Here is a 21,516-nt window from a genome sequence, read left to right as displayed (position 1 = left end):
TTTTCACTGGCAGAGGGCTGCAGGAGGCCATCACAGCTGAAAACCGAGCCCAGGCAGGCCGCATGCAGCCTTCTGGATCTCCATTTTCACTGGCAGAGGACTGCAGGAGGCTGTCATGGCCAAAAACGGACCCTTGACAAGTGATGTTGAGCTAGCCACGCCAGCGCCAAACACACACACCTGGCCCCTTGAAGTCAAATGCAACCCTGATGCTACCCGCAATGAAATCGAGTTTGACACCCCTGCTCTATAGTAACCCAGCTACAATTGAAATCAGTTCTTGCTTAACTTAAAGAACACATTGAGTTATGGATAATCCCAACAAGCTTCAACCACCTTCTTGCTTCACCATTGCGGTTGCCCCTTTTCCCATTTTTATTGTGCAAATGGATATTTCTCTGTGTGGGATTTGGTGATCACTCATGTCTTCCATGCCACCCACTCAAAAAAATTGCTCCCAAGCACCCCACAAGAGACCCACCCTACTCACTATAAAGCTGAGTGCATTTGATAGTTGGCTGCAGGAAGGCAGTCAACTCGCTCTTCGCACACAATGGCTCCTGGCCTTTTTGTCTACTTCTGTCTCATCTCTTCAGTCTTACTGACAGGTGGTGAGTATTGCTATTCCACACTGAGATGCTAGAGAGGTGGCGGAGGGAGGCTTCTTACATGTCTAGAGAGGCAGATCACTGCTAAAATACCTCCAAAAATCTTTGGCTTTTTCTTTCTCTCTCTTTTGAAGATGGTAGTCCTGACAGGTTGGGTTTATGCTAACTGTCGTTGGTCCTGGGTTACAACATAAATAGAACATCACTCAAACGTTATACAAATCTTTTGCTGCTTTTAATGTGCCTAAATATTTATGCCACTCAATAGCTGCATATGCTTAAACATAGTTTCATATGTGGCAGACATCCAATTATATCATCAATGATGGAGGGTGTGGGGTACGGAAATGTGGAGATGGTTGCTGTTTTGTAACCTGTGTCACAGAGGGTCTTCTCAGTAAATGAATGAGGAGGTGAATTAATAAACAGGTATCTGAGGGATGCGCTAAGATTTGGTTTCTTTCTGATTCTAAATGACCAATTGTGGTTGTTTTGGTCGACTCTGTATTGGGAATTGAACAATATTAACAGATATCCAGTCAGCTTGTTTTGAAGACTGATCTCAATCAATAATAAAAAGGGAATCTTATCTAAAGATCTAAATATCTCCTTATGAAGGGTCACTTTTCCTATTCAAAAGATCAACTAATTTCTGATGTCCACATTTTTAGTCTCTTCCTGTCACCTGCAACCTTCATACTATTGGTAGACATGACTTAAGAGACTTACCTGGAAAAAAAATATGATGTTAATCTTTAACATCTTTTTTAATTAATTAGTGCATAATTTGGTTGGCTCTCTGTTGAGCTGTAATCATTTTGCTTCTATCCTCTACAGTAACATCTCTACAATGCTATAAGTGTTTTACCACCAATGGACCATGTAGAAATGAGGACATGACATTGGTAGAGTGTGAACCAGATGAAACCCATTGCGTTTCCTTGACTCTCCGTACCACTTTCAGTGAGTGAAACTGTCAGCCTCTGTTTTGCTATTTGCTTTTGGCTGCCATTGAAACAGGGAGAGGGGCGGGCTGGTATTTGGGAGGGGAGGTTTAAGTACAGGAGAGATTATAAAAAGGGAGTTTTGTTCTCACCGTCTACTGCGCATGCTGGAGATTAGTGCTTGGTGTCGGTCAAGGCCAACCATCCTGCATACCAACCTGATGATGCTCCTTGAAGATGGAACTCAAATGACACCTAAGGGATTTGCAGATTGGACACTGGGGTGAGGGTTACCAGGGGGAGGGGGTTTGGTCACATATTGATATGTATGATTTCGCACACTTTTGCCTCAGATCTTTCTTTGCTTCGCTACTATCTTTTCATAACCAGTAAAAGTACTCTTAATTCTGCAAAATGGAGTTAGAAATAGGTTTGTCAGAAACATATTTTCAATTTAGGTGTCAGACAACATTATCATCTCAAAGGGTAATTCAATTTTCTTGAAGGTGGATGATGCCATTGGCTTCAACTAATCTCAATGTAGTCTGCCATTTTCACTGGAGTGTGTTTGTTAGGAATATTATGTAGAGAAATGTTGTTTTCTCTTGCTCTGTCGTGTACATGGAAAATACTGGGGGTGGGGGGCAAGAGGGAGAAGAAGGGAACCAAAACTTCCTTCTAACTGTAGAGAAGAATTTTCCAGAAGTTCACCAATCGAAGTAAATTGTTTCTTCATATCTGTGATAAATGGAAACAATCAAGTTGAAGAACGTAAAGGGTAATTCTGAGCATGAGCTGTGGTGGCCCAGTGGTTAGAGTGCAGTACTGCAGGCTACTTCTGCTGATTGCCGGCTGCCTACAATTTGGCAGTTCAAATCTCACCAGGCTCAAGGTTGACTCAGCCTTCCATCCTTCCGAGGGGGCTAAAATGAGGACCCAAATTGTTGGAGGCAATATGCTGACTTTGTAAACCGCTTAAAGAGAGCTGGGAAGCACTGTAAAGCGGTATGCAAGTCTAAGTGCTCTTGCTATTAATCTGCCAATCCCTTTGCATATTAAGGAAAAAGCATATAATCTTCCCGCCAGCTAACAACCACTTATTAATGGTTGGGATCTCAAATGAAATAGTTAAATAAGCAGACTGCTTTGTTAAAAAAAAATAATTCTTTTTTCTTACACTCCCAACATTTCATCTCTTCACAGCCACTCCTTCAGTCAGTTACACTACTAAGACCTGTGTAAAACCTGAGGAAGCTTATGATGGTTATTTCTCTATGACTTCTACCCAGACAAAATCCTTTGAACTCATTGTTCACAGTTGCCAGTCAGATGGTTGCAATATCCTGCCTTCTGCTTGTAAGTAATTCAACTCAATGTCTCCCTGCAAAAGGGCAGAGAAAGTTAAACTTTACAGTATTGTCGGCAGGGAGTGAGAAAGTAAGGGGGAGCAGATTTCACCCAGCCTGAGTGGCATGTAAGAAGACCTCTGCACATACACACACACACACACACACAGACACACACACACCATGGGGAGATAAAATTTGAATGGTGCAACAAACCTCAGGGAGGGAAGGGGTGAGGAAAGTTCATTAGTTGAGCAAGCCATTGCTGGGTCAAATATAAGGTCATAAAAATATGAGATTTCTATAATTGGAGAACACAACGGTCCAGCAACCCAGGACTCATTTTCAGCCTAGGGTTTAAAATGGGTACAGAGCTAAAACAGCCCTTTGAAGGGGAACTTCAGAACATGCATCCATGTACATTTATAATGGATAGGAGTGGAGCAGATGGGATGAGGTGTCATCTCTTCCTTGACTGAAGAAGTAGGTGGGGTGACCTGCTTGGTTGCTGGGATAAGCAGAAAGTCCAGCTCTGCCTTTAGATGCTTGGAGTACAAATCTTCTCCTGGCTGGGAATTCTGGAAGCCAGGATGCAAAAGATCTTGAGATTTAATACAGGATGGTCTCCATGAAAATGTTTGACAATTTGGGGTTGGTTTCTGCAGTGCCGCGTCGTGAGGACCTTAAACCCAATGGATATACATGCACTGGATCGTACACAAAATATGGTGATTCTCCCCAACCAGACCAGACAGTTCTCTGTCTTGGCAACGAGAATCAGTGTGTAAATATGGATTTTGGCATGGAGTCATGTGAGTAGATCTTTCTTCCTTTATCTTCCTTGCTATTTTTTATATTAGAGACAAACATTGGAAAGAAAAAAATGCAATTGAAGTCCTGGGATTAGAACCATGTTCTGGCCTCCATCTTGACTATTTTGGCCCGCCCATCTGACACTCCTAATGGATAGTGGGCCGCAGCCCACTACTGGGCCATGAGCCATTTAGAATCGGGCCACGCAAGCAGCAGTTAGGTCCACACAGATCTCCATTTGCACAAGTACCGGGCACATACTTCATTTATGCGAGCAGCGGGCATTTGAACCCACTGCTTACACAAATGGAGCAGCAGGCATGCCCTTGTCAACCATGCGCAGGGAACCATCCTCTCTCCTCCCCCACCAGTCCACAAAGGTTGGGGAACTCTATCCTACAGCATCCCAGACAAAACCCTCCCTTGTTCTCACTAACAAAAAGAGGGGAGAAAAAAGTGCATTCCCTCTTGCAAGATTCTGTTAGCATAACTTTTGAGTTTTGAGTTGATTTTGAGTTCTTCGTCTGGTCTCCTTGAAGGGTTGACAAGAGGACAGTGGCTATTTTGTGTAGCTACTTTGAGGATGTGGATAGCTCCCTTGTGACTCCTTTGGGGGTTAAGAAGAAAAATATCATTTTTTTTGTTGTCATAACCAAATCTCACATGTCCTTATTCTTTCTTTTTCCTCCACAGTGGGATCTATTGAGGAGGAGACAGTGATCCGAGGATGTGCAACAAGCAGTGTATGTTCTTACCCGATAGGAGAGACACAAATGGGCAATGGCATTGTAAAGTTCAATCTCATCACGAAGAGTTGTAGCGCTGCTACACAATCATTTGATACGATGTTTTTTAAGATGTAGACAGACAGCCTTATTTCCCTTAGCGTTTGAAATTTGTAAACGTGGGAAGGAGATTGGAGCTTTAGTGGTAAGAATTACAATGCTTTGGGGCTAAACATTCTTGGGAAATTGGTAGTAATTTAGGATATAGAGGTGCAGGCTAACTCATGGGCATGTGGTCTTTCTTTAACGATCCATTTTCTCTGAATCATAATGCAAATAAATTTTGGTGACAAATGTATTTGCGTCTGTGTATTCTCCTAAGGGAAGTTTGAACACACACGAGAAGACAGCTTCAATAAACTACGCATTCCCTCCTCTATTGTCATCCATTCTGGAGTCAATTCAGCTATACCCCGTTTCCTCTGGCATACTTCCATTCTTTTTCTTTTTCTCATATCCTCCTCCCCAAACGAAATGAATTCAAGGAGATATCTAGAGCTCTTCATAAATGTTGGAAAGGGACTTTGTACCCAAGTTCTGCTTGTGTATCCCAGATCTCAAGGAGGTGCCCTCCATCCCTCATTGCATTTTTTTCCTCTTCCTCCTTCAGCTCTTTTTTGTGTCTTTCCACGGCTTCTTTCTGTACCTTTGATGGCCATATTTCTGGAGGAGGATATAGAGACACTGGGAAGAATTGTGTTGGGTATTGCAAGGGAAGGGAGTTGTTAAAGAGGGTCAAAGCAGAGGCTGTGAATCAAAGTACCTCTGGGGTCAAAAAAGAATCTGTTTCTCCCTTGAATCCACAAAAAAAAAATTCAGTGAGTCGCCATAGTAAAAACCAATCGCCATTACTTTCACAGCAAGAACCCACAACTATTTTCAAACTGGGGGCCGGAAATTTGAAAATGTAGTGGTACTTCAAACACTGGGACAAGGTCTCATCAGCCTCACCAACCCAGACTCAGCACACTGGTGTAGACATATAATTCTAAATCTATCAACATACTGAGGATATCAGGCATCGCACAAGGGAGCAGCTACTATGTAGGCCTTTCTTTCCCACATTACTGCTGAAGCTATCCACTAAGGAAAAGTGGAACTACTGCAAATCGGTCCTTCAATCAACACCTCATCCTTAAAATTGGCCCAGTAGAAGGAATTAATTATTTCTGGTCATCTCCTCATTTCTATAAGCCATCCACCACTCTGTTTCAAATCCAGACAGATGTGGTCCAGTAGAAGGAATGCCAGTATAGCTTCGGCCCGGTTTACCCAATGCGAACAGGAAACATTCCAGCACTTTGGGGAGTGGTGTCAAATGGGCCATGTCCACCCAGTTGCCACACCCACCCAGTCAGCCACGCCTCCTGTCCCCCCCCCCAAGGTCAACCACCGTCCTGATGCAGCCCTCAATGACATTGAGTTCCACACGCCTGTTATAGATAGACAGGGATATCACTAAATATAGTCATAAGTGATAGAAACTAAGGGCCAGAAATTAAAATCTGTCCACAAAAATAAAAATATAATAACGGAAATGTTCAGAGACTTATCATTAATATATAACAAAGTACTGACTTACATATTATGCACAACTGTAGGATCAGAAAAATGTCTAAAATGATCCAAATGAATGAATGTAGGAATTAAGGTGAAACACAGTCAAGAGAGGCAAAGGTTCCAATTAGATATAAAGAATTACCGTAGGGTATAAAATCAGCTTTAGAAACTAGACTAACCCACTAAGCAAAAGCAGAGTAACATATAGAGATGAAGTAAACAAGAAATCGCATCCCCATTTGACTGCTGAGCAAAGTTTATTTTGTGTATATTTTCTAAGAAACCCACTATCTTTCCTAATAGAATTTAGCTTCTGCCCTCCCTGACTTTGCCATTTCTGGCAGCCAATCATTTGGGATCCTACATTCCACCTCCACCACCGAATTGTTCACAAACATTTCCCCAGTTGCAAAGCTGAGCAATAGGTCGCTTCAGAAAAGGCAGCAGAGTTGACTTCTACCAACATGAGGGCAGCTGGAATTCTTGTCTTCCTTCTCTTCTCCTCCATCCTGTCAACAGGTAAGGAATTTAATTTCCTTGAAAGTTAAATAAAGAAACTTCAGGACACTTCAGGAAAGGGATGGAAGGCAGGCAGGTTGAAGATACCTCTGGTCAATTGTTCTACTCAGGTCCATTTGTTCTGTGGTCATCTGTAGTTAGAACAGCACTCAAAAAAGTGACTTACAAAGGTCATAAAACTTTCAACAATGGTTGTATTCCCACAGCCAGGTATCAAATTTTGGGCATGAAGCAGCTGGCATGTGTTTATATCCGTTGCATGTCTTGGGACATATGATCTCCATTTGCAACTTTTTTGACCAGCAGCGTCAATAAGGGAAGGCAGATTTGTTGAACAGCCATGTGATTCACTTAATGACTGTAGTTATTAACTACCACAAAAAGGTTGTTAAACTGGGCACAACTCACTTAAGAATGTCACTTAGTGACACAAGCGCCAAACCCAACCCTATGTCACAGACTACCTGTAGTGGTTGCAGGATCAATGACCATGTCTTAAGAATATCAAGAGAGCCAATTTGGTTTAATGGCTGAAGGTTTTGGATTAGGAATGAAACGCTATGAGTCTAGTCATTCATGAGTAACAAAAACCAGGCAGGTGACTCTTTCTCTCAGCCTTAAGAAGATCTTATTGGCACACCACGTCTATAATGTGCCCAAATCCTGCATCACCAAGAATCAAGAGTCAAAGCTGATATCAACAGTTATTCAGAACTCATAGACATTCAGAATTCAGGTTCTTGCAGAACAATGGCCTCAGGCAGCATCCAAATGGCTTCTTCACAAAACTGGTCTACAGCATAAATACCAAAAGATGGGATGATCCAGTGTCATATTAAAATGTTAGAGATCTGAGAGGTTGAATCCCTCCCTTAGTCTCAATTTGTCTTCCATTTCCACACGCTGTTCTTATTTCCCACCCTTCCACAGGTCCCCAGCAGAAAAACAACAACAACAGGGGAGACATGCTTCGTAAACCAGATTATGCTTCGTAAACCAGTCTTGAATGTAAATGCTTGGAGGAGAGAAAAACATAGAAGGGTGACACTAATCATTGGCATGACTATGTCTTTTATTTATAGTGACGTCTCTAAAGTGTCAACAATGTGTTGCCCTTGGAACTGAATGTGAAGCAGATAAAGTGAAGGTGGTGGAGTGCAAGGAAGATGAAGATTTTTGTTCTACTGTAGTTGTTAATTCTACTATGAGTACTGGTAAGTGAAAATTGAGTTTGTTCTCAACCATGTCCATCACTTGATTTCTGGACCATCAAGGAATAACCTAAACATGTTTCTCAATTTTTATATAATATGTATATATTTATTAGAACACAGAACATCAGAGTTAGAAGGAACCTTGGAGATCTTCTAGTCCAACTCCCTGCTCAGGCAGGAGACACTAGATTAGACCATTTCAGACAAATGACTGTCCAGTCTCTTCTTACACGCCTCCAAAATTGGACCATTCACAACGTTTCGAGGCAAGCCGTTCCACTGATTGACTGGTCTCATTGTCAGTAAATTTCTCCTTAGTTCTTGGTTGCTTATATCCTTGCTTCTTATCCTGCCTTCAGACGCTTTGGAGGATGTTGACCCCCAATTCTTTAAGGAAGCCCCTCAAATATTGGAACACTGCTATCATGTCACTGTTGTCCTTCTTTTTACTAGACATTCCAAATTCCTGCAACCGTTCTTCTTCATAGGTTTTGGCCTCCAGTCTTCAGTCTTTTTGTTGCTCTTCTCTGCATTCCTTCCAGAGTCTCATCATCTTTGCCGACATATGTCACCAAATTTCACAGTCAAGCAACAGTGAAATGCTAACATTTAGCATCTAGGTTGTGCTAAAACAATTGTGTTTGGGGCTTTCCTTCAATGATTTCTCTTGCGGGGTCAGTGAGGGACAGTAGTAGAAGTCCAATGTTATTTGCCAGATGTAATTTTTTCAACTTTGGTGAATTGACATGTACAAGGGGACAAGAGAGGACAAGTGGCAAAACACACATCCTGATGTAGCAATCAACACTTTGCCCCTTTGAATGTGCATCACAAATTGCAAGCTAAACAGAAGGAGCTTACCTGGCTTTGTCACAATGGAAGATTCATCATTCTGCAGAAGCTCCATATTCTGCAGTTGCCTGTACTTATCTGTTTCTTGGAAATAAATAAATCTTCAAAGGTGTCAACATTTACATGAAAGCCAGTGAGGTTCAATAATTCAGGTTACGATTAGGAACCTCAGTTGTAAAAGTTTAACTGGCTGAAAACTGGCATATTAGGATATGTGCTGGGTTGGAAGCAGGAAAAGTCAGCCATTGAAGTGCATTCAATGGTTTGAGTCAGTATACATTTCATAAATGAAATAAACACATGTATTTAATAATAATAATAAATAATAATAAATATTTATTTCTTAGCCGCACCCTCTCCCGAAGGACTCGGGGCGGCGTACAATAAAACATATGAAATAAATATATAGACAAGACATACATGTTACAAAGACATATACCAAGACATGTACAAGGAGGAGGTCGGCTAATGAATAAAAACAATAAAATACAATGTTTAGAAACCCCTAAATAATTGAATACAATTAAAATACCCAAATAAAAACCCGTCAGGAGCGATATAGTTAGATCAAAGTTGAACCAGGCCAGCTACTTGGAATAGGTGGGTCTTGAGCTTTATACGAAAGGAGCGGAGGTCAGAGGTATTCCTAATATCCGGAGGGAGGTCATTCCACAGGGCTGGGCCCGCCACAGAGAAGGCTCTACTCCTAGGCGCCGCCCCTCGACACTGTCTGGTGGACGGCACCTGGAGGAGGCCCTCTCTGTGCGAGCAGATTGGTCGCAGGGATGTATGGGGCAGAATACGATCCCGCAAGTAACTAGGTCCTGAGCCATGGAGCGCTTTAAAGATTGTTATCAAAACCTTGAAACGAAATTTAGCAATTTCTTCCAAAATACAACAGTCGAATGAACATGCTTGATATGTATTTTTTCATTTTCTGCTGACTTCCATATTTCTTTTTCTAATGCCCTTCTGCAGCCAAAACGTCGGTGAATCTTATTATCAAGGAATGTTCAAAACGTGAGCGGTGTTATGAGGGCCTCTTCAGCAGCACAACAGTAGATGGTAGATTTGAAATAGCTAAAACTAAGTGTTGTCAGACTGATGTCTGTAATGTAGAACCGCTTCTGTGTAAGTATCTACACTTTCATACCTTCCTTTCAAACTGTTAACTTTTTTTAAAAAAAAATCTTGCTTGTTGCAAAGAATCTTGGGTTCCTTGATTCCATCCCAGCTGGAATTGAACTCAAGTATGTGAAAAGAATGTCAAATTGGATAGACATTAAATGGGTTAGTGGTGATCATGAAACTTTGCTAACTGGAAAATTTGCTTCCTCCAGTGGAAAATTATGATGAGCTTCAACCAAATGGGTTACAGTGCCCAGGCTGCTTTGCACTAGATGAGGATTCTTGTGAAGCCAATCAATCTGTAGCCTGCGTTGGCAAAGAGGATCAGTGTCTTACCATAAGCAGTACCACAGTAGCAAAGTTTTGTGAGTAGACATTTCCTTCCTTCCTTCCTACCTACCTACCTTCCTTCCTTCCCTCCTCCCTTTATTCCTTCCTTTTTTTTATAAATGAAGATGATCTATTTGGAGAAACTTTATTGAACAGTTAATATATGGTAACCAATTCTGTATCAGGTTTTTCAAAGATCTTTATGGTTCCATAAAGGCCACAAGAACATGAAGGCCAAACAGTATAAATCGTAAAGAAACAATCTGCATTGCTTTATAATATCTATGCTATAGAGTCTCAAATGTACCTTTTCTTCCTTTCTCTTATCCGCAGTTGGAAATTTCACTCAAAAGTCCACTTACCAAGGATGTACGGCACAGACCTTATGTTCCATCCCTTTAGGAGTGTCTGTGGTAGCCAGTGGGCTAATTCAGTTCAACATCACCACAGTGGAATGCAGAAATGCATCTTCTTCTGAACCTCATCATCAGTGAGCCTTGGGAAGAGCCAAACCTTCTTTGCAATTATTGGGAAATTTGTAAAAAAAAATGAGAATGTTGGAGATTTAATAGTTCAATAAGTAGAGATTGGAAAAACAGATGTTTTTGATTCTTACCTGAGTCAGTAGGGAGGAAACTGGAGATTTGGGGCAGAAATACTGAGCTATCATGCTTTGAGACCACAGCTCAATAAAATATGTTTTTTTTTTCGACCTTCGAGGTCCACAGAATCATCATAAAAATGATTCTGGCAAAAATGACAAAGGAATCTGCATTCAGTATCTTTTTCTTTAGGATTTATATAAACAAAGGTGTTCTGAATAAAGTAGCTCTTTCTGGTCCCTCCTGTCTTCTATACTTAAGAAATTGTCATTATTGTTTAAGGCATTTTCGCTTGGAATCTTTCTCACTGAGTTCTAAATGTCCTTCTGACTGAAGTTTATAGATTACTAATTTACTCGTCTTTTGGCCTTTCATAGTATCCCCATAATCATGGGATCAAAATTTAGAAATTTGGCAAATGCCGTGTATTTACAATGGTTGCAGCATCCTGGCTCATGTCAACATAAACAGAGACCTTCCCGGCCAGCCACCACAGGCAATCGATAGGGAAAAGTGGATTCGCTGAGTGACCGTATGATCACTTAAGAACCACAGTGGGTGGGGTAGATGGGATGAAATGTCATCTCTTCCTTGACTGAAGAAATTGGTGGGGCGACCTGCTTGGTTGCTGGGATAAGCAGAAACTCCAGCTCTGCCTTTAGATGTTTGGAGTACAAATCCTGTCCTGTCTGGGAAATTCTGGAAGCCAGGATGCAAAAGATCTTGAGATTTAATATGGGATGGTCTCCTTGAAAATGTTTTGATAATTTGGGGTTGGTTTCTGAAGTGGCTTATCGTGAGGAACTTGAACCCAAGGGATTGATTTTAGGCATGAAATCTTCTTACCTTCGCTACTGCTTTGGAACGGGGAGTGTGTGCTCACATGGAACACTTCTGCACATATTCAGAGCATCCGTGATGACGTCTGAGCAGGTGGGAGGAGCCTCTCACCACCGCCACTGGTTCAAACCAGGGCGAACCAGCAGAATGCCTCCTCTGATTGGTATGCTCTGGATCATACACGAGACATGGAGATTCTCCCCAACCACCTCAGCCAGTTCTCTGCCTTGGCAAAGGGGATCGATGTGGAAATATGGATTTTGGCATGTATACGTGTGATTAGAAGATCTTTCTTCCTTTGTCTTTCTTGCTATTTTTTTAAATTAGAGAAAAATGTGGGAAAGAGAAAAATACAATTTGCCTCCTGGGGTTAGAATCATGTTCTGGCCTCCATCTTGATTATTTTGGCCCACCCAACTGACACTCCTGAATGGATTATAGGGAACATAGATAGTGTAGGGGCAGACATAGAAATATGACTAATGTTAGATTGGGTAATGGATAGGCACACACACACTTAACGACAACATCAGCTCTTTATTAAGTACAACAAGTGAGAACAATCCAGAGAAGGTTGAATCTGACAGCAGCCCTTTTATAGGGAGCTGTCAGACCCTCTGACCAATAGGATTAAACCTCTGTTTCCGCCTGAACAGACGACCATGGTGGAAGCCATTGTAGTTAGAGCAAGTATCTAACATCTCCCAAACAGACCATTTGCATCTCCTAAAATAATATCTATTCTCAATTCTGATGTTTTTTTTAAAGCAAATTTACCAAGCCAGGGTGTTATTGCAAAATATTCATCCAGTGGAAAGCAATCCACTGTAGCTGATAAACAGGTCAAGGGAGCAATGTCTGCCCACTATGTAAACATTCAGAGCAATATGAACATTCACTTTTATCACAAATCTTCCATTGCAAAAACAAAACAAAACAAAACAGCCAGTCGACAGTGGCTTCATGGCTATTTTCTGTAGCTACTTTGAGGAAGTGGATTTCTCCCAAGGATGTGCAACAAACAATGTGTGTTCCTACCACAAAGGAGAGACACAAATGGGCAATGGCATTATAAAGTTCAATATCACCACACAGAAGTGTTGCGTTGCTTCGCAATTATTTGAGAGCACGTTTTTTTAACATATAGACAGCCTTATTTCCTTTAGCGTTTGAAAATTGTAAAAGTGGGAAGGAAATCGGAGCTCAATTGATAAGAATTATAATGAATTGAGGTTAAGCATTTTGGGGGATTTGGCACTAATTTAAAATATAGAGGTGCAGGCTAAATCAGGGGGATGTTGTTTTTCTCTCAACGATCCATTTTCTCTGAATTGTAATGCAAATAAATTTTGGTGATGAAAGTATTTGCGTCTGTGTATTCTCCTAAGGGAAGTTTGAACACACACAAGAAGACAGCTTCGATAAACTAACATTATCTCTTCTATTGTCATCCATTCTGGAGTCAATTCAGCTATACCCTTAGACTCTTTTCCTCTACCATACTTCCATTATTTTTTGTCACATCCTCCTCCCCAAATGAAATGAATTCAAGGACATATCAAGAGCTCTTCATAAATGTTGGAAAGGTTTTTTTTTTATCTCAGTTCTGGTTGTGTACCCCAGATCTCAAGGAGGTGCCCTCCATCCCTCATTGCATTTTTTATCTTCCTCTTTCAGCTCTTTTTTTTTTTTTTTGTGTGTGTGTCTTTTCACAGCTTCTTTCTCCACCTTTGATGGCCATATTTGTGGAGGAGGATATTGATTTGATTTGATTTGATTAGATTTATATGCCGCTCCCTCTCCCCGAAGGGACTCAGGGCGGCGTACAATCAAAGTCAAAACGTATTGCATGTTGCATGTTACATGGAGGAGGTATAAAAACTCACAACAGCAATACTACATTTCATAAAATCAACACAATAATAATAATAATATAAAATAACATTAAAAACATTAAAAACTACCCTAAAATTTAAAATAGTTGCCATATAGAGCAAGGAGTGTCAAACTCGGTCCCGCTCACGGGTTGGATCTGACCCACGGGCTGCTTAGATCTGGCCCATGGGGCCACCCTCGATACAGAAAAGAACCAGCCCACTGTGCCTCTACCAGCAAAAATGGAGCTCAGGAGCCCCGCCCATTTTTGCTGGCAGAGGGTTGCAGGAAGCTGCCGCAGCTGAAAATGGAGCTCAGGAGCCTGTTTTCGCTACAGTTGTCCCCGACACAAGTAAGGTCGAGCTGGCCACATCCACCCTGGCCCCCTCAGGTCAAACACAACTCTGATGCAGCCTCAATGAATATGAGCTTGACACTCCTGATATAGCGACACTGGGCAGAATTGTGTTGAGGATTGTAAGGAGAGGGAGTTGTTTAGAAGGAGGATCAAACCAAAGTCTATGAATCAAAATATCTCTGGCATAAAAAAGAAAGGGTCTTATTTTCTTTTGACCCCCGAAATAAGCACTTAGCCTTATTTTGGGGGCAGTGTTAGTATTTTTGAGGTACAGGAGGCGGCGAGCGCGGTCACCTCATGGCTGCTACTGTGTTGCAATATTTTGGGGAGGGCTTATTTTCATGGGGGGCTTATTTTAGCACATGTGCTCAAAAGCCAAATTGGGCTTATTATCCAGGGAGGTGCTATTTTCAGGGAAACAGTGCGTTATGTACAACTTAGGGTCAGAAAAAGTTTCAAAACGATCCAAATGAATGAATATAGGAATTAAGCTGAAACACAGTAAAGATGGGCAAATGATATAAATCAGATATAGAGAATTATAGGAGGATATAAAATCAGCTTTGGAAGTTAGGCTAAACCCCTTAGAAAAAGCAGAGTAAGATGTAGAGATGAATTAAACAAGAAATCGCATCCCCATTTGACTGCTGAGCAAAGTTTATTTTGTGTATATTTTCTAAGAAACCCATTATCTTTTGTAATGGAATTTGGCACCTGCCCGGCCTGACTTTGCCATTTCCGGCAGCCAATCATTTGGTATCCTACATTCCACCTCCACCAACTAATTGTTCAAAAACATTTCCCCAGTTGCAAAGCTGAGCAATAGGTGGCTTCAGGAAAGGCAGGAGAGTTGACTTCTACCAACATGAGGGCAGCTGGAATTCTTGTCTTCTGTCTCTTCTCCTCCATCCTGTCAACAGGTAAGGAATTTAATTTCCTTGAAACTGAAATATAGAAACTTCAGGACACTTCAGGAAAGTGATGGAAGGCAGGCAGGTTGAGGACGCCTCTGGTCAATTGTTCTACTCAGGTCCATTTGTTCTGTGGTCATCTGAAGTTAGAACAGAACTGAAAAAATTGACTTACAAATGGTCATAAAACTTTCAACAATGGTTGTATTCCCACAGCCAGGTATCAAATTTTGGGGAGGAAGCAGCTGGCACGTGTTTATATCTGTTGCATGTCTTGGGACATATGATCTCCATTTGCAACTTTCCTGACCTGCAGCGTCAATAAGAGAAGGCAGATTTGTTGGACAGCCATGTGATTCACTTAATGACTGCAGTTATTAACTACCACAAAAAGGTTGTAAAACTGGGCACAACTCACTTAACAATGTCACTTAGTGATCAAGCGCCAAACCCAATCCTACATCACGGACTACCTGTAGTGGTTGCAGGATCAATGACCATGTCTTAAGAATATCAAGAGAGCCAATTTGGTTTAATGGCTGAAGGTTTTGGATTAGGAATGAAACGCTATGAGTCTAGACATTCATGAGTAACAAAAACTAGGCAGGTGACTTTTTCTCTCAAACTTAAGAAGATGTTATTGGCACACCATGTCTATAATATGCCCAAATCCTGCATCACCAGGAATCAAAAGTCAAAGCTGAAATCAAAAATTATTCAGAATTCATAGACATTGAAAATACAGGTACTTGCAAAAAAAAAATGGCTTGAGCCAGCATCCAAATGGCTTCTTCACAAAACTGTCTACGGTATAAATACCAAAAGATGGGATGATCCAGTGTCATATTAAAATGTTAGCAGTACAAAAGGTGAATCTCTCTCTTAATCTCAACTTCCCTTCCATTTCCACAAGCTCATCTCCTCTCCAACCCTTTCACACATCCCCAGCAGAAAAACAACAACAACAACAACAGGGGAGACATGCTTAGTAAACCAGATTACAACAGAAGTCTTGAATGTAAATGCTAGGAGGAGAGAAAAACATAGAAGAGTGACACTAATCATTGGCATGACTATGTCTTTTATTTATAGTGACGTCTCTGAAGTGTCAAGAATGTATTGCCCTTGGAACTGAATGTGAAGAAGATGATGTGAAGGTGGTGGAGTGCAAGGAAGATGAAGAATTTTGTTCTACTGTAGTTGTTAATTCTACTATAAGTACCGGTAAGTGAAAATTGAGTTTGTTCTCAATTTGAGTTTGGTTTCTGGACCATCAAGGTATAACCTGCACATGTTTCTCATTTTTTATCTAACATGTATATATTTATTAGAACATAGAACATCAGAGTTAGAAGTAACCTTGGAGGTCTTCTAGTCCACCTCCCTGCTCAGGCAGGAGACACTAGATTAGACCATTTCAGACAAATGACTGTCCAGTCTCTTCTTACAAACCTCCAGTATTGGACCATTCACAACTTCTTGAGGCATTGATTGATTGGTCTCATTGTCAGGAAATTTCTCCTTAGTTCTTGGTTGCTTATATCCTTACTTCTTATCCTGCTTTCAGATGCTTTGGAGGATAAGTTGACCCCCAATTCTAGTGGTCGCCCCTCAAATATTGGAACACTGAAATCATGTCACTGTTAGTCCTTCTTTTTACTAGACCTACCCAATTCCTGCAACCGTCCTTCGTAGGTTTTAGCCTCCAGTCCCCTAATCACCTTTGTTGCTCTTCTCCACACTCGTTCCAGAGTTTCAACATCTTTGCTGACATATGTCGCCCTTTTCACTGTCAAACAACAGTAAAATGCTAAAATTTAGCATCTAGGTTGTACTAAAACATGATTAGGTATGGTCAATTCCTTCAATGACTTATCTTGTGGGTTCATTGAGAGACAGTAGAAGAAGTCCAAATGTAATTTTTAAAACTTTGGTGAATTGACATGTATAAGGGGACAAGAGGGGACAAGTTATGAAACATACGTCCTGATGTAGCAATCTACACTTTGCCCTTTTGAATCTGCATCACAAGTTGCAAAGTAAACAGAAGGAGCTTACATGGCTTTGTCACAATGTAAGATTCATCGTTCTGCAAAAGCTCCAGATTCTGCAGTTGCATGTGCTTATATGTTTCTTGGGAATAAATAAATCTTCAAAGGTGTCAACATCTATGTGAAAGACAGTGAGGTTGAGTAGCACAGATAAAATTTAGGAGCCAAAAGATCAACATTCTTGTCCTTCCTCAGTTGCAGAAGTTAAACTGGCCAAGTAATCTCTGCAGGTCCAAGAACTGGCATAGTGGGATGTTGTGGCCCAGCAAGATCTGCTGGAGCTGCTGAAGGACTCAGATAGAGACGAGCCTTATGAGTCGGCTATGGAAGAGATGGAGGACCCTGGGCAGGGTTCAGACTCAGAGCAGGGACCAGAGAGGCTGATTGGCCACCAGGAGGCACCTGAGGCATGGAGCAGTGGGGAGGATCTAAGGGAGTTTAAGATTAAGGAGGGCGGAGAAGCGACAGCAACAGTTGCTTCAGAGACAAGCTCCTCAGAGATAATCACGCCCAGGTGGTTGTGGCTTGGCCCCTCCCAAGAGCTTACTTAAGGAGAGCTTTTGGGGAGGAGACTTTTGCAGGACACAACCATTGAAAGCAATCTGCAGTTCATCTGGTCTGAACTGTTTTGGATTCGTGTTTGAAACATGCTGGAGAAGCTGTTATCTGTAACAGACTTAAACTCAACCCCTCCAAGACTGAGTGGCTGTGGCTACCGGCACCTCGGTTCAGCCAGCTGACTCCATCACTGGCCATAGGGGGCGAACAATTGCCCCCTGTGGAACGGGCGCGCAATTTGGGCGTCCTCCTTGATGCCCGGCTGTCAATGGATGACCATGTAGCAGCCGTGGCGAGGGGGGCGTTCCACCAGGTTCGCCTGGTGCGCCAATTGCGCCCCCTACTGGACCGGGATGCCCTGCGCACGGTCACTCATGCGCTGGTGACGTCCCGCCTGGATTACTGCAACGCTCTCTACATGGGGCTGCCCTTGGGACGCGCCCGGAGACTGCAGTTAGTTCAGAACGCAGCCGCGCGGGCTGTGATGAGGAGTACGAGGTACTCCCACGTAACACCTCTCCTAGGCGAGCTGCACTGGCTACCTGTGGTTTTCCGGGTGCATTTCAAGGTGCTGATTACCATCTTTAAAGCGCTCCATGGCACGGGACCTAGTTACTTGCGGGATCGCATCCTCCCACATACATCCCTGCGGCCAATTCGCTCACACAGGGAGGGACTTCTCCTGGTGCCGTCCACTAGGCAATGCCAACGGGCGACACCGAGGAGTAGGGCCTTCTCTGTGATGGGCCCAACCCTCTGGAATGACCTCCCCCCCGATATTAGAACCACTTCTGACCTCCGCTTCTTCCGGCAAAAATTGAAGACCCACCTGTTCCGATTAGCAGGCCTGGCATAATTACAACTGTCCCTCCTGGCAAATGTATTATATCTGGTTATTTTAGGGGTTTTTAAAAATATTTACTGTATCTATTTTAGGGGTTTAAACTTATATTTATATTAGCTTTGTACAGTTCTTTTAATTGCATTTTAACCTCCTCCATGCCAACTGTCAACTGTACATATTTAACTTTTATTGTATTCTGTTATATTTTGTATGGACTGTACACCGCCCCGAGTCCCTTTCGGGAGAGGGGGCGGTCTAGAAGCACCAAATATAAATAAATAAATAAATAAATATAAATCCGTCGGACTCTGTGTTGCTGCCAAGGTTCTTATCTGTTAGTTTCGTGTTTGGGCTTTCAGCCACCAAGATTTATAATCTGTGTTTCGTGTTTGGGCTTTCAGCCACCAAGATTTATAATAAAGTGTTGCGTCATTCCAGCTAAGCTTGTGTCAGCATTCGTTAGTGGATGGGGTGTGTGTGTCAGAACAGTGGGATAACAGGAAGACTCATCCATGGAAGTTCACTCAAAGGTTTCAGTCAGTATTCATTTCATAAAGTGAAATAAACACAGGTATTTAGCTGTTTCTTCCAAAATACAACAGCCAAATGAACATGTTTGATATGCAATTTGTCATTTTCGGCTGAGTTCCATATTTCTTTTTCTAATTCCCTCCTGCAGATGGAATTCCAGTGAGTTTATTTGTCAAAGAATGTTCAACCCGTGAGGAGTGTTTCAGTGGCCTCTACAGCACCACAACAGTAGATGGTAGATTTGAAATAGCTAGAGCTAACTGTTGCCAGACTGATCTCTGTAATGCAGAAGTGCTTCCGTGTAAGTATCTACACCTTAATACAACCTTTTCAAACTCTACCTTTTTGAGTTTCAATTGAAGGCCTTAATTTATATAATACCTATCACCTACTCCAATCTATAGACTCTGAGCAGCAAACAATAATTCAATGAACAGAAACTCACTATATGTAATGAAGTTACATGTAATATGTAGTTCTCCAGTTATGACCAAAATTATCCTATCCATTATGAACTAATGTAGAACCACTTCTGTGTAAGTATCTACACTTAATACATTCTTTTCCAACTCTTTTTTTTTAAAAAAAACTCTTGCTTGTTGCAAAGAATCTTGGGTTGTGAATTTCCATCCTGGATGGAACTGAAGTCAAGTATGTGAAAAGAATGTCAAGTTGGATAGACATTAAAAGGGTTAGTGGTGATCATGAAACTTTGCTAACTGGAAAATTTGCTTCCTCCAGTGGAAAATTATGATGAGCTTCAACCAAATGGGTTACAGTGCCCAGGCTGCTTTGCGCTAGATGAGGATTCTTGTGAAGCCAAACAATCTGTAGCCTGCGTTGGCAAAGAGGATCAGTGTCTTACCATAACCTATACCACAGTAACAGAGTCTTGTGAGTAGACATTTCCTTCCTTCCTTTTTTCCTTCCTTCCTCCCTCCCTTCCTTCCTTCCTTCCCTTCTTCCTTCCTTTTTTATAAAGGAAGATGATCTATTTGGAGAAACTTTATTGAACATTTAATATATGGTAACCAATTCTGTATCAGGTGTTTCAACAATCTTTATGGTTCCATAAAGGCCACAAGAACATCAAGGCCAAACAGTATGAATAGCAAAGAAACAATCTGCATTGCTTTATAATATCTATGCTACAGAGTTTCATATGCAACTTTTCTGCCTTTTTCTTATCCCCAGTTGCAAATTTCACTGAGAAGGCCACTTACCAAGGATGTACGACAAAGAGGTCATGTTCCTTCCCTTTAGGAGTGTCTGAGATGGCTGGTGGGCTGATTCAATTCAATACCACCATCCTGGAATGCAGAAATGCATCTTCTTCTGAACCTGATCATCAGTGATTGTTGAGAAGAGCCAAACCTTCTTCGCAATTATTGGGAAATTTTTTAAAAATGAGAAAGCTGGAGATTTAATAGTGAATTAAGTAGAGCTTGAAATCAAAATGCTTCTGAATCTTACGTGAGTGGTGGAAAGCTGGAAAGCTGGGGAAAATATTGAAGTATAATGCTTTCAGACCACAGCTCAATAAAATATGTGTTTTCAATCCTCAAAGTCCACAAAATCATCATAAAAATAAATTGCTATGACAAAGGAATCTGCATTCAGTATTTTTTCCTTAGAATTTATATCAGCAAAGGGGTTCTGAATAAAATAGCTGTGCTGCAATGGAAAAATGGGAAATGGAACAACCAGCACAAGAGAAGGAGGAGCAGGGGAAAAGAAAAAGCTTTGTGTGGTTTTTTTGGAGGGGGGGGATTGGGAGTTGATGAACTCTTTTTAGTCCCACAAACCTTTGATTCCTGCACACAATGGCCAGAAACGTGATGGGAAAATTAGATGCAGCTGGAAGTCAGGCAAACAAATACTTGGGGAAGCAAAGGCATCTTGGTAGTGGTGGGTGGGGCAAGCTTAATGGCACTGCGCTGCAATGGAGAAATGAGCAACTGAGTGGCCAGTGTGAGGGGAGGAGGAGGTCGCTTTTCCTCTTTCCCTGCTCCTTCTCCTTCCCTCCTGCCAGCTGCTCAGTCACTCATCCATCCCTCTGTGTGTGTCTCTGGGATCATCCAGTGCCACAGTCCACCATGCAGGCTGGGGCCAGAGGGCTGCTTAGAGGAGCGCTGAGGTGCCAAAATGGCCTCAGGTCAGGCTGGGCAATGTGAGGACTAGCTGGGAGGGGAGGGGTGAGCCATGAGACGTGGTGATTCAGCCGGTTCACCGACCTGCACACAAAGTTAACAACTGCTTTGGTTGAACCAATGCAAACTGGCTGAATCTGACCATTGCACCCACAAGAGATCAGTTCTTTCCAACATTACAGATGAAGTTGTCCACTGAGGAAAAGTGGAACTATTGCAAATCAGTCCTTCAATCAACACTCATCGTCAAAATTGGTTCAGGAGAGGACAACGGTCACAGAGAGTTGTAAAAGGACCAAGTGACCTATACAGATCTTGACAAAGGCCACCCACTTGTATGACCAAGGCTATTTCTGTTCTAGCTGGGAGAACACAGGTGGACAGAAGGAGGCGAGCCAGGACTTCAAGCAGCTAACAGTTTTAATGATAACAGGTTGCCAAATGTGGCAGTTCGCAATTCGCGCATCTCAGCTAACTGGCAACAGCTGAGTCCTGTTTGGCAGCTCTTTATATATACCGGCTGTCAAACAGGGAACCAATCAGCAACGAGCACAGCGCCCCCTAGTGGAACGGACCAGAGGGAAAACTATAATACATAACAATTTCCATTCCATATTTGAAGCCAATTGAAATGGCCCAGATTTCAGCCATTCTGTAATTGCTCCCTCATCTCCATCTCAATAATCTCCATTGAAAA

The 21,516-nt window shown here is 42.0% G+C and overlaps 1 protein-coding gene and 1 long non-coding RNA gene across 4 annotated transcripts; both read left to right on the top strand.

Annotated features, from left to right (window-relative positions):
• Positions 1-3,218: 3,218 nt before the first annotated feature.
• LOC309396830 lies at positions 3,219-4,794 on the top strand. Its single transcript, XR_014176158.1, has 2 exons — positions 3,219-3,710; positions 4,405-4,794. It is a non-coding gene; the product is annotated as an uncharacterized lncRNA (long non-coding RNA).
• Positions 4,795-6,410: 1,616 nt separating this feature from the next.
• Positions 6,411-20,146, top strand: LOC309396820 (phospholipase A2 inhibitor NAI-like). Of its 3 annotated transcripts, none has more exons than XM_081962287.1 (5): positions 6,411-6,575; positions 7,658-7,789; positions 9,620-9,772; positions 9,982-10,134; positions 19,864-20,142. In XM_081962287.1, exons 1-5 carry the CDS (start codon positions 6,521-6,523, stop codon positions 20,022-20,024), a joined length of 654 nt encoding a protein of 217 aa, XP_081818413.1. In that variant the 5' UTR covers positions 6,411-6,520; the 3' UTR covers positions 20,025-20,142. The 3 variants fall into 3 exon arrangements, with proteins under 3 accessions (XP_081818413.1, XP_081818412.1, XP_081818414.1); XM_081962286.1 differs by lacking the exon at positions 19,864-20,142 and adding an exon at positions 10,433-10,940; XM_081962288.1 differs by lacking the exons at positions 6,411-6,575; positions 7,658-7,789; positions 9,620-9,772; positions 9,982-10,134 and adding exons at positions 14,515-14,694; positions 15,778-15,909; positions 18,818-18,970; positions 19,411-19,563 and having other exon boundaries at positions 19,864-20,146.
• Positions 20,147-21,516: the final 1,370 nt, after the last annotated feature.

Source organism: Natrix helvetica (genome assembly GCF_964273705.1).
Source record: "Natrix helvetica genome assembly, chromosome: 9".
Lineage (NCBI taxonomy): Eukaryota > Metazoa > Chordata > Lepidosauria > Squamata > Natricidae > Natrix > Natrix helvetica.
This window is presented reverse-complemented; position numbering and strand designations above follow the sequence as displayed.